At 43.2% G+C, this 21,066-nt stretch overlaps 1 protein-coding gene across 2 annotated transcripts in view; it reads right to left on the bottom strand.

Moving 5' to 3' along the window:
• The window catches only part of ARHGEF6 (Rac/Cdc42 guanine nucleotide exchange factor 6), a 54,560-nt gene extending 40,338 nt beyond the window's left edge, over window positions 1–14,222 (bottom strand). Inside the window, exons 1-3 of one of the 2 annotated variants that reach the window (XM_048514239.1) lie at window positions 14,026–14,222; window positions 7,133–7,216; window positions 127–211 (exon numbers count right to left, since the gene is read on the bottom strand). In XM_048514239.1, coding sequence (XP_048370196.1) covers window positions 127–211; window positions 7,133–7,216; window positions 14,026–14,190 — 334 coding nt within the window. In that variant the 5' untranslated portion in view covers window positions 14,191–14,222. Of the gene's footprint in view, window positions 1–126; window positions 212–4,165; window positions 4,399–7,132; window positions 7,217–14,025 lie in introns of those variants that run through there. The other variant, XM_048514240.1, reaches the window with a different exon arrangement.
• Window positions 14,223–21,066: the final 6,844 nt, after the last annotated feature.

The following is a 21,066-nucleotide window of genomic DNA, read 5'->3' as shown; positions in this document are numbered from 1 at the left end:
GCAAATTTGGGGGCCCTTGTCTCCCACTTTGAATTGAATCCCACCATGAAAGAAAGGTGGGAAAAGCAAACTTGCGAACTGGGTGCTTCCAGCAGAGACAGCTGCTGCAACCCAAACATTTCTTACCTTCGGTTGCTTTGTTTATAGCAGCAAGGGTATTCAGTACCCGGGGGAAATTGTTTCCTGTGTACAGATCGTGGGCATCAAACAACTGTGGGAAAAGATAAAAAGAAACGTCATTGGCTTCCCAGCTCAATCACGTAACAGTAACTCAGTAAGTTACAACAAAACTACCCAAAATCAAGCCCCGTGTGGCTCTGAAAGTCCAGAACATTTTGCACAGTTGCCCACCCGGTGTCCTCAGGAAGCCCACAAGAAGGCTATGAAGGCAAAAGCCCTCCCCTGCAGACTGTCCCTCAGCAATCAGATTCATGGGGTATACTGCCTCTGAATATGGTGTCTCTACTGAAGAATAATGGCTAACAGCTGTCAATAGACCTATCCTTCAGAGGAAAACCCCACCTGCTGCCTGAAACAAGCTGTTTCTCAACATAGGAGCCCTCAAGATGATGTGGCAATCTTTCCTGTTCCCTTTCAAAACCAAGAACACCCAGGAGAGAGCTGTTGTTGTAATTTCATTCTGCTTTCTATAAGTTTAAGCCTACAGATATGAACATTTTCCTGTGCTTCCCCTCAAAGGAATCACATACACTATTTGAATTGTCACAACATGTGCCTCCCAGTATCATACACATCCTAGGGAACAAAACCAGAGATCCATCCAGTAGACTTAAGAGGCAAATCTGGCCTGAACTGTGCCTCTTGAGGCTGCAGGTAGAAGCTTGAGTGCTCTTCCGCATGTAGAAAACCAGGAAGCCAGGAAGACTTAGCCAAGCTCTTTCCCCCCACCCCCATACTAAGAAGTTTCTTTTCATGATGGGTTATTTTTAAACTGTCATCTCCCTCATGCAGCCTGAGGTTGCACACACCCCAAGGAAAGCTTTACCACTGGATTCAGTTGGTTTTATATAGGAAGGAAGAGTAAACAAAATGTGCAGACCCTTTTCATGCATTTGGGCATACTGCAAAGGAAGCTAAGACCACTTTTACACATGCAGAACAATGGACTTTCAATCCACTTTCCAGCTGCAAAGTGCATTGAAAGTGGATTGAAACTGTATTATTCTGCATGTGTGGAAGGATCTTTTGACATTGGTGATGAAGGGTTTTCCCCTCTGCTGAATAATCAGAGGAACAGAAAGAAGAAGACAGCTTGACTGGGAATAGGTGGGAAGACTAGCTCAGAGTCTCAGAGAGAGAAGTAAGTTAGAATCACACACCGAAATCACACTTTTGGACTAACAGGGAATTACCGGTAGTTTTCATGATAGAGATACCAACTTGATGCCAGTCTGTGCCAACAAAGTATCATGACCTATGTCAGCCTTATGCTGTTTCCAGAAGTTCAGACAGTGGATGACCCTACCTTTCTTCTGTGGTCTGAGACCCTCATTTTGTCACGGATTCACTGTTTGGCTTTGGATAAGCTGTTCAGTCTTACCTTACTTCCCTATCTATAACATGGTAATACCAAGGTACCTCATTAGGATGTCTGTGAAAGCAAATACCCCATCAAAAACAGTGAAACATTTTTTTGAAATTAGCATAAGACTATTAATATTTTGCATATCAAAGCTTACAAACTGTCTGGAGAAGTTTTACATGCATAGCATAACACACACACACACAAAGTCCTTGCCACAGAGTACATGGTTTGCAACATATATAATTAGGCACTACCATGCCTGCAGCCTGAATAATATTCTACATGGAATAACACTGGCAGTTTTACAGAGAGTCAAACTGGATGTTATAATACCAGATCCCACAATGTGTAGTTTAGCCTAAAAAATCAGCTGTGGGGTGGGGCAGGGGGAGAGTGAGACAGAGCTTAATTTAGACTGGGTCCCTGGTGCTGGGGAAAAGATATTTTTAGGGATGCTGGGAAACTTTGCAGCAAGCAAACATGCCATGTTGAACAGCCACAATCACTTGTGAACTGATAAACCACTAACACATCTAACGTGGCCCTTACAGTGCAACCCTAATGTATTTCTAGATCTTTCTAGATTCTACCAGGAATTCTGTTGAGAATGATCAATGACAGTTTTCTACCCTCTATTCACAGCGCTGCCTGTTTTTGACAGAAGTCTAGGATGTTGGTTGTCGGGTGCCGAATGTTTTACTTTGATGGATGAGCTCGGATTGTATTTTAAAAGTCTGTATTTTTTTAATCTCTATTGACAGATTGTTTATGGAATGTTGCGAACTGCCACAAGCCATGCTTACAAATAAATGAAAATAAATTCACTCTGAAGTAAATGGCACAACATTCAATTGGGTTTACCCTTTTGGTATGAACTCTTTAGAATTATAGCCTATGGAAAGAGTCAGGTCTTTTTCAGTCTGGCAACTAGCAGATGGTGCAGAAACTATTTTCCGTTACCAGAGATGTCAGTGGTAGCAACTAAATGCTGCAGATGTTTCACTGGTTTGTGGGGGGGAAAGGCAGGGGCATCCCTCCCCCATGTCAGCATTTTTACAATTGTACCCCTTAAACTGCCAAGTAGCTCTGTGGCTCTTTGCCTTCCTAGAACACCACAGATACCACAAGGCACTACTCCACCCACTACTTCGGATTCTTAATTTTCATTTAGAACAGAACAAAAGGGATAGTTATTTTTCTAAGGGCTCCTAGTTGCCAGCTATGAGATCTGGATTTGGGGTTGTCTGTGTTGTGCCTTTCTCTACCATCTGTGGCTTGGCACATGATTTGACTCATCTGGAACTAGGAGTTCTGCAAGCAATTGGGAGCCACATACCCCATCAGATCCTGCTCTACGCACACCACACACTGTAGCCTTAGCTTGTGTGGTTTGGTCAGGGAAGAAGTAACATGATCATCCCCTGAAGCTCTTCTCCAATCCTGCTGTGGTTCTTTAAAGTATGTATGCAGGAACACTCTCACTCTCTGCCTATGGGCTTAAAAAAACAAACAGGGATGAGCATACTGCAGCCCATCAGCAGCTATTGGTTGCTGGGATTCTTGTAAAGACTCAGAGCATGTACAGAGGAGCACAAAAGACATGAGGAACATCTTAAGGCACATTCTGGACAGATCCATGGCTTATGGGTTAGGGTACATGATTTCCATGTACACAGTCCCAGAACCAGACCCAAACTCTGACTTGCAATGGCTCTCCAGCCAACAAAGAATTCTGTAGCCTTCCCAACAGTAACCAGAGCATTGCAACAGAAGCTTTCCAGAACCAGAGTGCACTTCACTGGGTGCATGTTTTACACTTTCTGGAGTTTGCAACCCTTCGAGTCTCAGATTACCCTGTTTTCATGCAAAATTCATCCCCAAAGGCATGAAGGAGAAGGGGTCTCTGTTGAAAAAAGCTAACTTTTCTGCATATGCCATAATGGAACGGGTGACTGAAGTGGCAGATGGAAGGCAAGGAGGAATGGGCAAGCAAAATGTCCAGTGGGGTGGGTGCCCTGCAAGGAGCATTTCACAGCTGGCAGCAACAAGCACAATAAATAGGAGCGGGTGATGGGAGGATAATGGCGAAGGAGGGCAGGGGGGCGAGGAAGGGTCGCACCAGAAGAATCGCTCATCTATCAGAAACAGCCCAGCTTGCTATATGACACTCCAGGCAGAGGGCCCCGCTCGAGGGGGGGGGGGGGGGCTGGTGAAGTGAGTCAGGCAAGCAGCTAAGGAGCAAGGCTGAAGACGGAAAAGAAGCCGAGCAACTGCGAAACCCGAGAGAGGTTGGTTGGACGTGCGGAAGCGGAGTCCGCGGCCGCCGAGGAGCGCGGGGAAGGGCGCGCGGGGCACAGCGGGGGCGAGGAGGCGGTCGGGGGGCTGCGCGCTGGACGGCCGCACTTGCTCCAAGACCCCAACTTGGCGAAGGGCTGCGAGCGGGGCAGGCGAAGCGGAGAGCCGAAGCGCCGTCGAAAGGCTTCCCACAGGCGCTAGCGCGGAGGCGCCGCAGGGCAAGGAAGAAGACGCGATCGGGAATGGGGACCGCCAACCTCGAGGGAGGGGCCGAGAAAGAAGGACGCGCGGGCTGGGACAGAGCGGCGCCCGTCGGACACTCACCCAGCTCAGGGTCTCCGCCGCGGCCGGCGGCCCATGGCAGCGAGGGCCGACTCGGGCCGGCAGCAGCCACGGCGAGGGACGGGCGGGAGGCGCCGCGCTCTGACCCGGAGCCGGATCGCAGGCGGCGGGCGGCGCAAGGAAGGAAGGGGAAGTGACAGGCAGCCGCGGCGAGGCGGGCAGGGTCCGGGCTCAGGAGCGCCACCTCCAACCGCGCCGGGAGTCCCTCGGGCACCGGAGACAGCCGCCCCCGCCCCCGCCCCCGCCGTGCACCCAGGAGCGCATTTCCAGCAGGCGGCCGCGGCCTTGAAGCTATCAGCGACACGACAGCCTGAACATGTGCAGAGCGCCTTCTTCTTCCCTCGCATCTGGCCCAGGTCACGCTGTCTAGTCAGGATAGGGGGGAAGTCCGGCTGCCTTGGACCCCCCGACACTACCTGGAAGTTAAAACCGGGGGAAGGGGCGCAGTGCTGAGCAACGCCAGAAGGACAAAGTGTTAAACTTTTGTTCCAAACTGGCTCCCTAGTTTAGTTGATGGAAGGACATTTTGATGGGAAACTGGACGTTTTGATGGGAAACCGGTCGCTGACGTTTCTTTGCACGAAGATGCTCGCGGGAGTAGTCCTGGTTCCCCACCACCTCCACTATTATTCTCACAACAACCTTGTAAAATAGGCTTCGTTGAGAGAGAGTCCGAGACCACCCGGTGAATTTCAAGGCTGAACAGGCCAGGATTCAAAGTGAATTCGGGCTGAGGAAACTCAGCAGCATTTCACCAAGTATATTTACTGGCTCTCCTGGAAGGCATATTTGAGATCAGCAGTAGGACCTTCTTGGCTTCCTTGTCTGAAAGGCAAACCTATAGAACTTCACATACCTTCTTTCCTCAGGACACACAATCTTTTCATTTAGGCTACTCTTTCCCCATTTAGGCTACTTTTAGATTCTACCTTTTCACCCAGATGGGTCCTTAATGGGAGGCCTACACATACCATGTTTTCTTCTTGGAAAATAATAATGCTTAAAAAGGAGAGTACATCTGAGCATGTGAAACGAATCTTTGCTGGACTGCAGACTCGAAAACTGAGGCCTGCCACTACGTTGGTGTATTGAACTATTTCTGCCCTGCATTTTGGACACCAGGCCCTCAAAGTGGCTGACAACAATAAAAACCCATTACAGTGCGTCATAAATCAGAAACAGCAAAGCACAACAATCAATAAAGCATTAAAAACACTCAGTGGAGCAAATAGCCAAACATGTCGAACCAGCAAAATTAGCAACTCAAGTCATCACAATCATGAATGAGGTCAGGCTGGCAGCCAATCAGGCAGAGTAGAAACCTGCATCTGAACCCACAAGTTTATAAATGCTTGCACAACTTGTGAAGGCAACCCAGCAGCTGTGTGCTTGACTACGTCCCTCCATCCCTGCTGCAGTCAAACAACAAAACCAAAAGCTTTTATCAAGCTCTTGGGCGACTGTAAGTTGTCAGTGGCTTGCATTCTGTTTGGTGGGTCACGAGCTGTGCTGCTTGCTGAAATTGCCACTTCAGAATCCTGTATTATCGCACAAGCCGCTGAGGCGTTCACTTCTGTCTACCAGCCAGCTATAATCCAGACGACCATTTCCATTTTTCTCCAGGCCCTGTCTGGTCTAGTCAGTCACACTCAGAAATGTTTCTGCCTCAATAACAGTCACATTAGGTTGCTAAATAAAGTTTGTACTCCCCACTCTTGTTGAAAGAATCCACTGTTCCTCCCTCCCCTCCCACATATGGCACCTGGTGGGTGTTGCCATATGTAGCTAGAACTGTCACTTTCTTCTCTTTCTTTCCTCTCTTTTCTCTCCTTTCTTGCTATCATGCCTGCAACCCCAGCTGGAAAGCCAGACACCGCCCCCCCCCCCCCCACAGCATTGGTACAGATAAGTGATTTGTGCCTGTGGGTCAGTTATGCTAATCGTAGCGCTTTCCTTCAGCGCAAAAAACTTGCTGGGGCTATTTCAAGTGTCCAGATCAGCACTGAGGGAAAGCACCATTAATCAGATCTACAGAATCTACACAAGGTGAGCTGGGATTTGCACCACACTTATGAAAAACCAATAATGTATGAACTCTGGACGTTGTTTCACTGGGCGGCAGAGTACAGCTTCATCTAAGCTAAGCCCCAGACTCTATTTTAAACACTTGGGCTACTCATTCTGCCCAGCCCCTTTGTATGTGAAGTCTCACGAATGCTTCATGCCTAGCTCACTGGCTGAGCCCGCCCACACAAGGCCCACTCAGTCTTTCCCCAGTGACATTCAGGCCAACCCACCCCTGGAATCTCAAAAAATGAAATCAGTGAAACGCAACAAACGCTGTTGTTGTTGTTTTAAATCAGAAGAACCAACAAATAAAGTGAGCTGGTTGCGTCTGCAAATAAATCAACCACTACAAGCTTGACCAGATAAACACATTTTCACTTTTGCCAGAAGACAGCAAAGTGGAAGTAATCCATTTGAGGAAGGTGCTACGAAAAATGGGGCACCTCTCCAGCAGCCCGTTTTTGAAGGTGCTACGAAAAATGGGGTCTTCTCTCCAGCAGCCCATTTCTGAACTGGGAGCACCAAGACCAGGGGCTTCAGTGAAGACCTTAAAAACTGGGAATTGTCAACCCTTCTGGTACTTTGATCCTAAGCATTACTAGGATTAAAACACTGTGCCCAGTGCCAATGAAGTTTTTTAGTACAGTGAAAGATTACATATACTATAAAAATATTATTAAAATGGTCTTATGATAACAATTGCTTGCATTTAAAAGCCAAAGGTATCTTTATTAAGTCCCTGGAATATCCCATAAAAGATCAGAACTCACGAAGACCCTTAGAGAGGCTTTGGAGGGTCTCTGCCCAGTAAAGTAGATGGCTCTTCTGAACTAGATAAAAGATCAGACTCAATACAAGGCAGTTCCACATGTTAGTACTCACCTCCACTTTAAGCGCTGCACACCCATTTAAGAACTCCTTGATGTTGCCAATGCAGTCAGCTTCTGTCTTGGGCTCCAAGCAATACTAAAAGAATCAAAAGCCAGCAATGAACATCTTGACAGCTCCCGTCAGAATCGCCTGTTCTGTTTTCAGCAAGCCTGGGACTGTGCATTTGTACTACTGAATGAGACAGCTTGGTGCTGGAGAGATTTTCAGAAGAGGGTGGATTGTGGTGGGTGTGTGGTGGGTAGAGACAAGCTGTCAAGCCGGGAAGAATGAACGGAGCCAATGGAACAACTGAACCAGAAAACGACACGGCTCACTTCTTGTTTTGAATGTCAAGAGGATGACGCGACCCTCGATGATCACCCTACCCAAAGCCAGACCACAGGGTGTGCGTGTATGGACATTTCAAGGTTAGCCCTTTGTAATTGTATGGGTGTGAAGAGTTCTTGATTTTGGAAAAGAGGGAGGAAAGATATTATTAGCTTTATTTAGGATGATAGATGCTGAACAAGAAGGGACTTCTGGGCATCTAATAGTTACATCTAATGCTATTGGCTTCTGTGTCAGTGTAGAATGGGGCACTTACAGCAAGCTTCCACCCTTAACAGTTTGGATAGGTATGCTTGCAAAGTCAATCAGGGTGAAGTGCACAAAGGGTTCCTGGTAGCTTTCCAGTGATTCAGGAGCAGGGCTGGGGCTGTATCCTGCCTGCACCCTTGCTACTGCCTCTGATTTGCAGAAGTAAAATCTGAATCCATGATTTCATTAATCTTGAAAGCTGTGAGCACATTATTCCAAATAAAACAAACATTTGCATAATTGAGGGAAGTGTAGAGGTTGCTCCTTTCCTTGGGTCAGAGTTGGGGCACCTCACTGCAGAATTTGGAATTAATCTGGTATTGAAAGACCTGGATGGCCCAAACTAGCCTGATCACATCAGATCTCAGAGGCTAAGTAGGGTCTGCCCTGGTAAGTAACTGGATGGGAAACCACCATCCAGGGAAGTCCATGGTTGATGTGGAGACTGCAGAGAAAGTCAATGGGAAACCACCTCTGTTAGCCTCTTCTTTTGAAAACCTTACTGGGTTGCTGTAAGTCAACCATGACTTAACAGCATTCACACACACATTGACAGAGGGAACAGGAACCCTTTTACCATGGAGCCAAAAACAAATAAAAATTCCTGAATGTTTCTGTCCCGTCACAAATCCTCACTTCTTTTATAGAAGTATATGAGCCATTAGTATGAATGACACCCAAGTATATGAGTATATTGGGAGTCCTTGGGATGTAAGCTTAGCTGGACTGAGAGATTTTGCAGTTAAAAAGGTTCCTCTTTTTTTCAGAGGGTAGAGGAAGTATTTCACTAGCAGTCTCTTATCACACTGCTGTTTCCTCTTTCTCCTCAAGTTGTTTCTTCTTTCATCAGTCCTGTTCTGCAAATATTGCTGATAAGGGACTGTTAGCCACAGCCCCACCCAATGAAACTGATCATCAATAGTTGCAGGACTGATCAACAAATATACATCTGTAAACAATGCATTATTTATGGAATTTGGTACCACAGGAAGTGATGATTTTGGCCCCTGGCTTAGACAGCTTTTAAAGGAAAGGGGGTGTGAGACATTAATGGAAGATGGGTCTAGTCTAGTGGGTGCAGTTAGCCACAAAATGGCACTTTCTGTTTCAGAGGCAGCTGCTGAAATAGACACCAGTTGCTGGGTGGCAGGGTGGGGAGCAGGAAGCAAACATTGCTCTGTTGCCGGTTTCCTCAGTAGCCATGGTGGAGAACCAGGATGCTGGACAAGACATGACGGTTGGTCTGAGCTAGCAAACTGATTACATGGTGTAATGCGTAGAGCATCACACTCTGGGGTGAGCCAGGTTTAAATCGCCACTCTGCCATGGAAAGTTGCTGTTTCCATGACTTTGGGCCTGACCTACAGCACAAAATTACCCTCCCAACAATTACCCTGTGAGGCGGACCACACTGAGAGAGAGTGACTAGTCCAAGGAGATTCAGTGAGCTTCATGGGCAAGTTGAATGCAAACTTGAGTCTCAGAAAGCTCAACTCTGACATCTTAACCATGAAACAGCCCTGCTCTGCTCTTCTTCTATCACTGTATTCAAGCTGGCATATACATAGAAGGGTTTGCAGAAGGGGGCCTCTATTTTCCACCCAGGCACTAACTATAACAAGATCTGCTTGGCTTTGGCAATGAGGCTTTATCCTGTGCCTCCTTCCATTCTAGCACATGATAGTTCTCTGACATGAATGCCTTATGGACACTTTTCTTGTTGCTTGTTTGTTACAGGACTCCACATTTTTTTATGGTTGCTGAAAGGCTCCACCCTACATAGAGCTTCCTGCATAGAAATCAACATTCCAATTCCTTCTGTTAACTATAAAGTAGGAATCAGGGCCTTTGACAAACATCTCGCTGATTATGAAGCACACATGAGAAGGATACTTCCTGCCCACTAACTGGAAATCGTTTAGTTTTCCACTCCCTCCAGACATGCAAATTGCCTGCATTGGAATGTTGGAGGCTGATTTCAATTTGCTCTCCACGTGTTCCTTTGTCACCGCTTTTCACAGCTGAAAATAGACTCTTGTGTATCTTCAACCCTTATTTACTTAGAGCACTTTAATTGCACCTTTTCTTCAAGGAGCTCAGGAAGGCGTACATTGATCTCTCCTGCTATAGTTTACCTTCACAACAATCCTGTGCAATAGGCTAGGTTGATAGGGGCCTGAGCTTGCTCTGTGAGCTTCTTTTTATGACAGGTTGAGGATCTGAACCCAGGTTCTCCAGATCCTAGTTTAACACGCTTTAACTACTGTACTGTACATTGCATTAATTTTTCTCAGCGATAGCTTGTCCTACCTTCTGCAGCAAGACGTGCAAGAAATTGGTTTCCTTTTTTAAAAAAAACTTCAGAGTTTAATCTCACAATGGATCTAATTGTACTTAAGAACAGCTGCAACGCAAATGCATTCAGCAGCATTTACTGTCTGGATGAGCAATTGTGTGTGTGTGTGGGGGGGTGTTGGAAAAGACAGTGTGCCCTTCCGCCTATGACTCATTACCCTAGGCCATGAATGTACCTCCCTCCTTCCCTTTAGATTTGATAAGATTTTTAAAAATAAACAGAACAAGGGGGAAAAAATGTAGAAGCCATATCACCACAACAATTGCAATTACATCAAAAGTAAAAGGGAAGAAAAAGTGTACGTATAATGTAACAATTATTTTAAAACGATGATTATAGGCAACAGTTATGAACAGTAAATAGTGATACAATGAGCATTAAATAGTGATTATGATAATAGTAAATCTTAGCAAAAATCATAAGATACCCTATATAATACTTGATTAACATGATAAAAATGTTGGACAATATTAGAAGATGAATATTAGAAGATGCCCAATAGCACATTCTTGGCTTCCATAGTAATTTTAATTTTTTTAATTTTCAGGATTTCGGCATGCATTTCTTTCCAGTATTTGCTGTGTGAATGTCCTTTTCTGATCTTGAGACTAATTGAAAACATAGCATCCATTGTACTTGTTTGCCTTCATTTTTTGCCAAGACTTGATTTCTCCTTGGAAGTTTATCTTATCTCCATATCTTATAAAATCATGATTTTTTCCTCACGTTCTTATCATAATATTCTTTTATAAACAACATTAATGGGGATATTGGGAGATGAACTCTTCATCAGGTAGATTCTCAAATTCCAAGTAGTCCATCTCTAATTGTAGCTTCTATTTTGCATTGTATTTTCAATCCTTTGTTCCACCCTTTCTATCAGAGGGTCTTGGCCATCTAAATTCAGTTCAGTCCTTTCTGTCTTTCTTTGATTTTCCTGATTTTTTGTGTACTTTCTTCTATTCTTTTTAAATTGTCTAATGGTCCTGTTTCTATCTCCTGTCCCATGCCTAGAACTTTTAAAAATTGTTCCTTGCTTGCTGTCTTCTGCCTGTCTAACTTTTTCTTGAGTTCTTCTGATTTTTAATTTGGTTTGTAACTGTCTGAATCTGGTGTATCAATGTTTCTGAAACCTGTAGGACTTGCTGTCCCTTCTCTTCTTATCTTTTTGATATGCCTGCTTACTATTCTTTTTCCTTTGCTTTTATCTTTTATATATTCTTTCCATATACTAGTTCATAGACTAAATACTCGACAATATAAAAAAATATTTAAAACTAACAATTTTATCATATATTCCATATACAATAATTCAAAGATTCAACCAAGATTTATAGATCAAAACATTAATTTTTTTTCATGTCAGGTAATTTAAACAGGTCAACCAATTGACTACCAATCTAATTTCTTAGTCTTCTCAATTTATAAAATTCAAGATTTTAAAATATAGAAAGAAAAAAATGGCAAAAAAGAAACATTAAAATATACAAAGAAAAATAAAAATAGATTATATTATATAAAAACTACAGTAAAGAGGAGAGGAGAATACAAAGGTAAAAGAAAGGAGATATTGTTTATTGTTATATTTATTTTATTGAAAATAAATGTAAACCATTCTGAGCCTGTTGCAACAGGGGAGAGTGGTCTAGAAAGCTAATAAATTAGTGTTAGTGTATCAGTGTATTAATATTAACTTGAAATAAAAATTTGTGTTATACTGCTAAGTGTTAGCACATAGAGATAAATATTTAGTGCCTTGGAATACTGATTTCCCTCCTTTAGAGAAGAACTAGGCCCAGAGGTGGGATCCATCAGGTTCTCACCAGTTTCCGAGAGTGGGTTACTAATTATTTGTGTGTGCCGAGAGGGGGTTACTAATTGGGTCCGCTTTTCCATCTCCACGCCCTCGCTTCCCCCTCTCTTCTTTCTCGTAGCCCGGAGCTTGCCAGCTAGTAAGAGGAGGGACCCTTTAACTACTGTTGGATCCAGGGGACCCTTTACTTGCTTGGTAGGCTATTTATTTTGGCACTCTGTCTGTTCATTTTATAAATTGTGATTTACCATGATGCTTGGCCACTTAAAAGCTCTGTATTCCTGTATGTAAGAATGTTATGGTAATCTGTGTCTCTAATCCTGGATTAATTAATGTGAAATATTTGCAGAATATACAGTGTGGATTGCGAATTCTAATTAACAATGGATGTTTTTCTGGTTACTTTAAACAGAAGAAGAAGAAGAGTTTGGATTTATATCCCCCTTTTCTCTCCTGCAGGAGACTCAAAGGGGCTTACAATCTCCTTGCCCTTCCCCCCTCACAACAAACACCCTGTGAGGTGGATGGGGCTGAAAGCTGTGACTAGCCCAAGGTCACCCAGGAATAAAAAAGGAGTGTTAATGACTGATTTCAGGTATTTATGGGGCTAAAGGATTACAAAGCATTTTGTATAAGTGAAAGGTTAAAGGTACTAACTACTAATGCTTACTCAATTTTTTAAAAAGTCATGACCTGTGTATCCTGGCAGTAGCCTTGATATCTAGCTCTTGAATATGCCTATGCAGTAGGAATGGTCCATCGGGTCCATGTCTTAATCTAAAGTGCTAATTATTTTGAGTATTGAATGTATTAGCCCTTCAGAACATAGTTAACAAACAGTGGTGATGGTGAATCTTCACTAAACTGTAGTGACCACTCATGATTTCACAGTCGGCATAAAGTCCTGTTGTTTCCTATGTGGCTGGTTAGCAAAGGTAGAAAACGGGATAATTCTCCCTGTTGGGCTGTTTTAAAAACATGTTTTAGAAATATGGTAAAGTTCCTTGTTTAAGGAAAGTATCCTTCTTTTGATTTCTAGAAACAAAATTAAGTATTTGAAAATATTAAGTATTTGACAGGCAGTCAATTAAAGGAGAAGTAGTTGTTTCTGTTGGCACTAGACGATAGGACTTGCTATAATGAGTTTAAATTATGGACAGAAAGATACCAGCTGGAAATTAGGAACTTTTTTAAAAGTAAGAGTTTTTTACAGTAACAGAGAAATTATTAATGCCCCGCTCCCGGAATGCCCAGCCACGCCCCTGTCGTGCCCCGCCCAGCCCCATTGGCGTTACGCCACTGTTTGAATCCCACCACCATTGGAACCTGTTACTAAAATTTTTGGATCCCACCACTGACTAGGCCTAATTTAAACATTATGCTGGGAAGGCAAAGGCACTTACAGATGGGACTTGCACATTTAAACTTTGCAATAGTTGCATGTGCTTGCTTAGAACTTAAGCACACTTAGATGCTTAAGTTTACACAGATTGCAGGCCAGTTTGAGTGAGATGCTATTTTAATTTAAGTCATCGGGACTAATTCTATCACCACTCCAGTGTCACCATATATGATAACATCACTCCATTTCTATTGCTTACTTGACAACCCTGGATCACTTGTAGCTTAATCTACCTCGTCCTGGGAGGATAATATGGGAGAAGGGAGATTTAGGCTTCCTTGAACTTTTTGAACTAAGTGCAAGAAAAATGTGCTAGTGTGAGCTATCTCAAATCTAATACCAACCAAGAAATATTTAGAAGGCTGGCAACAAGCTGCCATTCTAACAGCACTCTCTTCCTATGTCTGTAATATAGATAATACCCCTGGCCCGCCTATTCTACAGAGATGGCGTATTACTGAAAACTTTCTTTTGAAAGTCTTTGAGCACACTGACATTTTATGTAATTTTGAAGGGTCTTAAGTTACCTTAGTGGCTACCTTTCATTACCAACCTTAACTTTGCTTCTGGAGAATGTGTATAATGTAAGGGCGACTCACAGTTTCTTACTTGTGTCAAAGCTTATGATTGTGAAAGGATTCTGATGATCCCCATCCCCACCCCAGACAGGTATCATTTTCACAGATCTTGCAAGGAGGGAGATTTGAGTAACAAGCAGGTCAATTTACAAATCTTACCTTGTCTACAGACCCTGGAAGAAGCCGTTGAGAAAGCTTGCACAAGACTACTCCATCCTTCAAGGACGTTTTGAGGAACTGCTCAGGGTCACTAATTCGCATTTTAGGGGAATTTAGGGCCCCCAACGAAATCAGCCAAGTCACTACTTGCTCTTCTGGATTCATGGTTGAAGGCCTTCCGTCTCTGACACAGGATCTTATGTGAAACCAGGCCCAAGCCACATCTGCGATTGCATCTTCCTGCTTCTTCTGGGGTTGGTGGGAGCGAGCACAGCAAGTATTGACTGATTGCCCTGCACTTAAAGCCACAAACCAGCTGAATTCTTCAAAACAGAAAACAAGGTACTAGAAACTGACTGCTCTGACTGGAGGAACTGGTCTGTATGCATTTTCAATCATGGTTTCTGGTCTCTTTGCAAGCATATCTACGGAAGTATTAATGAGAGGAAGGAAGTGCTAGATGCTCAATAGTATGCTGCGAGTAAGATATTCTGTTGCTCCCCCCCCTTCACAACATAAGAAATTATTTTCTGCCAAGTCCAGACCATTGGTCCATCTGACCCAGTATTATTTATTCCAGCTGGCAGTGGCTTGCCCAGGGCTTGGTTCAGAGAGAAGCAATTCCAAGCTTGAGATCCTTTTTGAACGAGATTTATCAAGGGTTGAAGCTGGGGTCTTCTTCCTGCAAAGCATGTGCTCTAATATTGAGCCATACCCTTCCCATAAAGGAGAAAGGTGACACGGGCTCCACTTGTATAATGAACTCGTAAAATCACAAAGTGGTAGATTTCATTGTACCACTTAAGACTGCTTATAAAGGGCAACATTTAAATAGGTATAGTGTATTCTATCCAAACAAAAACCCATGTCTAGTAACATCTGAAGAAAAAGTTCAAGCCAAGCCTGATGTGCTACTTTTATAAAATGTGACTTTATAGAATCATAGAGTTGGAAGAGACCTATTTTTCTCTCCCATTTGAATGGGGCCACTTGGCACACTACCTGTATTGCTTAATAAACCCTGTTCAAAGGAGAGCCATAATGCTCGCCAGGTTTAATGTTATGCCTTCTGCCTTGTTACATGGCAGATTTAATAATTGTAAATTTCGTTGTGCGTGCACAATGACAATAAAATGCTTATGCTTATGCTTATGCTTAAGCAAGAAAAGGCTAAAAGATTGTGCCCATGTAACAATGGCTCAGTTGAATCTCTGGCCCACCAATTACTTCACTGTCTCAGATTCAAGGAAATCAGATCCAAGTATGTGAATCTCACTCCTTTATATTTACCCGATCTCCCCAATTTATTTAGATTACACTACTTGTTGGACAACCCTGATCCTTCTCTCTGTATGATAGTGGCAGACTTTCTCCTGGAAATTACTAAATGCCAGTAGACTTCCTTCGTCCTAACATGTATATCCTGTATTGTATATGCTTTTTAATCTGTTTTTATTATTGTTGTACTGCTGTCTATGCCAATAAAGGCTTGCTTCTGATGAGTTGGAAGAGACCCCAAAGGCCATATTATGCCGACCGCCTGATGAGTCCATTGTTTATGTCACCATCTGATTTTAAAATGGAGGTTGAAGCTGATTGTTAATTGCATTTAACTGAAAATGTTGTTTTAGTGATCATATATATATATAAAATATCCTTTATATTATATTATAATATCCTTTATATTATATTATTATATTCAACCCCTCTTTGAAAACCTCCAAAGGAGCCTCCACCACACTCTGAGGTAGTGCATTCCACTGTCAAACAGCCCTTACTGTCAGGAAGTTTTTCCCCCTGATGTTTAGGTGGAATCTCTTTTCCTTAACACCTTGAACCCATTACTCCTGATCCTAGTCTCTGGAGCAGCAGAAAATAAGCTTGCTCCCTCACCAACATGACATCCCTTCAAATATTTAAACATGGCTATCATGTCACTTCTTAACCTTCTCGTCACCAAACTAAACATACCCAGCTCCCGAAGTCTCTCCTCATAGGGCATAGATTCCAGACCTTTCACCATTTTGCCCTCCTCTTCCCTACCTTCAGTCTAGAAATAAAGCTCTTTCTACTTTGGCCACAAGTAGTATAGTTTGTTGGACTCCTACCTTGCCATCAAAGGTTGCTGGGTGATCTTGGGCCAGTCACACACTTTCTGTCTAATCCCCCACCCCAACATGGTGATGCAACGATATAATGGAGAGAATAACATAAGCTCCTTTGGGTCACTGTTTGGGGGAAAAGGGTAGGTTGATCTTGCACTGAATAAAGAGTTGGACTAGATGGCCTGAATGGCCCCTTCCAACTCTTATGATTTCATGGTATGAATAAATTTATTTTAAACATATTGACTGGGATCCAAACAACATCTGGGACTTGGGTGATGGGCAGGAAATACATATATAGAAAATAAATAAATCTGCAACATTAAAAACGATCTTCAAAAACTGCAGTCATACTACTGAAATTGTGCTTTTAACAAAAGTGAGTCTACCAAAGTCACCAACTCACAAAAAAACCCATTTTCCCTGATTACAAATTTATTCAATTGCTTTTTAAGAAAAAGCCAATTGTCCAGACTTGTTTGCAGCTTTGCCCAAACTCTCATCAGCAGAACAGTTTGCCAAGCATGGACTTAATTCAGATTTAAGTAAAAAAGGAGAAATGTACACACTACATTTTGCTTCTGGGAAGAAGGGCTGTGGTAAAATGTTTTATTCAGCATGCTTAAAATTGTTCTGTACAAGACAGTGTATACATGCAAGTTGCATTTGTGCACACAGTGGAACATGCCTGCTTGACTCTGCCATCTTTTAAAATGCCCTTGGTGAATATTGTTAATGTGACACACAAGAAGGAAAATAAAGTGTAAGAGCTACATGCAGTTCATCCCTGGTTTCCTTTCCCAGGCCTGCTCCCCTCCCCCCAACTATTTCACTGTAAGCTCATTGAGGACAGAGTCCAATCTCCTTTATTAATGAGGTGTTAAATGCTACTAGTAATTTGAGCACACAAGAGGTCCTGCAGCACTAGAAAATGGGCTGTTGGGGGTATCTTATTGATGCAAGCTGATAAAACTTCAGTAGGACCAAGATAGTAACCCTACACACATAGTAAGCCCACCATAGAACTTGCTTTCAAGTAGTCATGCCCAGAATTGCTTTGAACAGAGCTCAAGCTGACTCAGGGCTGCTTTGATCAATTCTTTGGGCTTCTATACCTTTCAGCACACTATTGAAATTTATCTCACTTCCTAGAAGAGAATCACCCTGTTCCATTTTCTAACACAGAACATTTAAATGTTCTGTGTTAGAAAATAGAACAGGGTGATTCTCTTCTAAAAAGTGAATTGAATTTCAACAGTGTGCTGAAAAGTATAAGAGCCCAAAGCTTTTGAGTTTTCCAGAACTCATCAGGCTTAATAGCAACCCTCCCCCCGCAAAAAAAAAAAAACCTTCCAGAAGGGGGTGTAGTACAAGAACAGAAGGGTTACAGGGTACTGTAAAGTCTTTTCTCTTTAAACAACTTGCATGCTCTGAAGAAATACAGTTGCGCTTATCTGTAGCTGTAGTTCATCAAGTGGGCTTCTGCACTTGCGCAGGGCCAGCCACAGAAGATTAGCAAGCTTTGAACTCCATTTGTTGCTATTGCTAGGCAGAAAGACACTCTCCTCCTTCATGGCTCTTGAGGGTACTTTCCTGCCCAGTCATGTTTTGGGAGGGATCGCCCCAGGGCTGCCAGGGCAAACACAGCCACAGTGGGGATGTGGGCATGCTCAGAAGCTCAATCAATCAACTACAATTACAGGTAAATATAACTCTGTATTTTATTTATTTATTTATTAAACATATAGGCCGCCTCATCCCCAAAGGGGAGACTAGCAAGCAAGCCACCACAGGATGGCGGGTGAGGATGTTTATTTGAACATGGCTTGCAAAACAGGCTTTCTCCTTGGGGAGTCTACATCAATAGGACAATGCTTGATAAAAGTAGCAGCAGAAGACCATGTGGCCGCTCGGCAAATGTCTTTAATGTCCACTCTGGATGTCCAGGCCGTTGACAAGACAATCGCTCTGGTTGGGTGAGCCTGGAGTTCTACAGGGTGTCCTCACTGGCAGTTCAATAAGGCCATCCGGATCTTCTTCCGTATCCAATGGGACAAGGTCTGTGCAGAAACTTGATGTCCTTTGTGAGTCCCGTTGAAAGCCAGGAACAGGCCATCACCTTTATGAATGCCTGCTGATCTGTTAGCATAACATAAAACCCTTCGAACGTTTCACCAGTGAGGTGGGGTTGGGGAAGACTCACAACAAAATATCTCGGTTCACATGGAACTGGAAAACCAGTTTTGGGAGATGGGACAGACTGGGCCTCAGAACCACTTTTTCTGGGTGAAATTTCAGGAAGGGGGGGGGGATCAGACTGAAATATCACATTAAAAAAGAAACTCAAAGGGTGCCTCCATAAGGTATTTAAGCACCAGAGTAAGGCTCCTTGTGGCAATGGTCGTTTTGAAGGGGAGTGCATGTTCTACAGCCCCTTGAGAAAAATTTCACTGTGGGGTGGGAAAAAAGGAAAGAGGTAGGAAATCCCACATAGAATGCCGAAATGGCAGAAAAGTGAACTTTAACGGAACAAAAGATAAACCAGAATCTAACAAGTGCAACATATACTCAAATATAACCAACAAAGAACATGAGTCAGGTATGACAGAATGTGAGTAGTCCAAATGCAGAACCTCTTCCATTTATTCAGATGATGACCCAATAGAGGGGCATCTAGAGGCCAATAAAACATGCTTAGTCCTGTCAGGCCAGTCCTTCAGGAAAGCATCAGCCATGCTGTTAGGCGGAGACTGCAAGCCCTGGTACAGCACATCCCCTACCCATAGATTTGAGGATGAGAACTGGAGAACTATTTACTAGGACAGGCAGTGAAGGATGGGAAACCAGGAGTGCTTTGGCTATGCTGGGGCCACCAGTATGCAGTGGGAACAGTCGGCCGGGACCTTGGCTACAATCTTGGTTAGGAGTGGGAAGATATATAGGAATCTCTACGAGGCTGGAGGAAAGGGTAGCCTAAAGGGCCTGTTGTAGAAAGAATGATGGGGGAAATAGCATTGCTTGTAAGCAGACTCTTGGCATGATCCTCAAATACTCAAGAGGTAGATTACTCTTTTCGAATCTTATGTAAGATGTCATGTTTGTTCGCTGAACAAGTTCAGCCCATTAAGAGATTCTCCACCCTATTCTTGGTATCTTTGGACAGTGTGGAAACCCACAGCCATGAATGGCAAGAGACGCCAACAGCCTCAGACTTACAAGTTGCATCTAAAATGTGCCTGGCACCATTGGTCTGCTGCTTCACAAGGCAAATGCCCTTCAGTTGTATTGCTCTGGAAATTGCTCTAGTTCTCTGGGATGGTATCAGAGGGCTCATGCAGTTTCACAGACTTGGCACTGTGCCATAATGGCCAAGGAATTGCCAATCATAACCTGAAGGCACCAAAGTTAGGATTACTGTGGCTGACCCTGAGCAAAGTGCGGACCCAATAGAATGCCCATGATGATGATTATTCAACTGGTTTTGTTTTGTAGGTTCTTTTGATGAAGTTACTTATAATCTGCAGCAGCAATGAATATAGGTTACTAATACTGATGCAGCTCCACCTTCCTTTTGCTTCTCATTACTTCTCCAATGTTCACCAAGGTATCCTGCCACAGAAATTTGACAAACTGACAAAAATCAGCTTCATGGGAGCTCTCCTAATTCACCAAGCTTTAGCCCTGGCCATTGTCTCCACCTAGTGGCAGACAGCATGAAACCCAAACTCTGATGGAGTCAACTATTCGATAAAAACATGCAAAAATCACTACCCAAAATACACTTGCTGGTCAGTAACTTACTGCTTTCTGGTCAGTAACTACATGCTGCAACACTACTCAGTCATGAGAGCTTATTTTCCTGTGATGTTCTCAATGTGGAAACATAACCTGCCTAATGAAAGCAGAATCTTCTGTAGAAGTGAAGTTAGGGCTGATTGTGCTTGGCTTCTGAGATCTAATGAGTTAGCCACTCGTCAAGGTGCTGCCTATTTAGGAAACTTTTTTAGCACTTCTAGGCATCTGCTTCTATAAGGCTTCCAGAATTCAGCATTAACTTAAGGAGTACAGGCAGTATATAGTGTATTTGTGGAAGTCATACAAACCCACTAAAATTAGAATTTGACCAGATGCAATAACTAGTAACCTTTAGTACAAACACCAAACTTGAATTTCCATTTAGAACACTTGATGGGAGATTCCAACAGGTCCCAGAATAACTGATATCTTTTTTGGAATGGAGGCAATCTAACAACTTGGAAAGCCCCCTGGTGTCAAATGACCTAGAAAAGCCAAGGAGAGTACATTGAATTATGGCTGCAAATCAAGGATCCTTACAATGTCCCAGTACTTCATACTTAGAACTCAAGTTGGACTTACTTTGTAAGCTGAGACTCAAGGGTGGTGTAATATTGCCATTACAACTCCTATTCATCCCCCCAGTAGTCTGTTAACCCTCCTTTCCTGTTCATATTGAGAACTTTTAACTTCCCATTGCAATAAAAAATGCATTAAAAGTTTATCGTTACTGTCCTGTCACTGACCTCAGACATCTTTTAAAGACATCCAAGTTTTATTCCAGAAAGGATATGTAACCGGTTCTATTAGCCAAACAAATCAGCAGAAGGCAGAAAATCAGGAAAAATGTATGCAAATTAAGGACAGGACAGCAAAACGGCAACATAAGCCATGATACCCAGTGAACAACAAATGAACTACCTTAAGTTCTGACAGTCAAAACCTCTGAACTCCTATTTTAGATGCCATGTTCAGTGATGGGTAGAGAAACCATCTTCAAGGCTGGCAAGCACCATTACTATGTGCATTACTATGGAACTAGTCTTATAAAAGTGTGGAACTGGCTCAATTGCACGGAGCAACCAGGTAAATACAGAACTTGCCGAAGTGCCAAGTGTTACTGACAGGGAACACAAGGCCT

The sequence above is a fragment of the Sphaerodactylus townsendi genome, linkage group LG13 (assembly GCF_021028975.2).
Source record: "Sphaerodactylus townsendi isolate TG3544 linkage group LG13, MPM_Stown_v2.3, whole genome shotgun sequence".
Classification (NCBI taxonomy): Eukaryota; Metazoa; Chordata; class Lepidosauria; order Squamata; family Sphaerodactylidae; genus Sphaerodactylus; species Sphaerodactylus townsendi.
The sequence above is the reverse complement of the archived record's forward strand: the minus strand, read 5'-3'. Positions and strand labels throughout refer to the sequence as shown.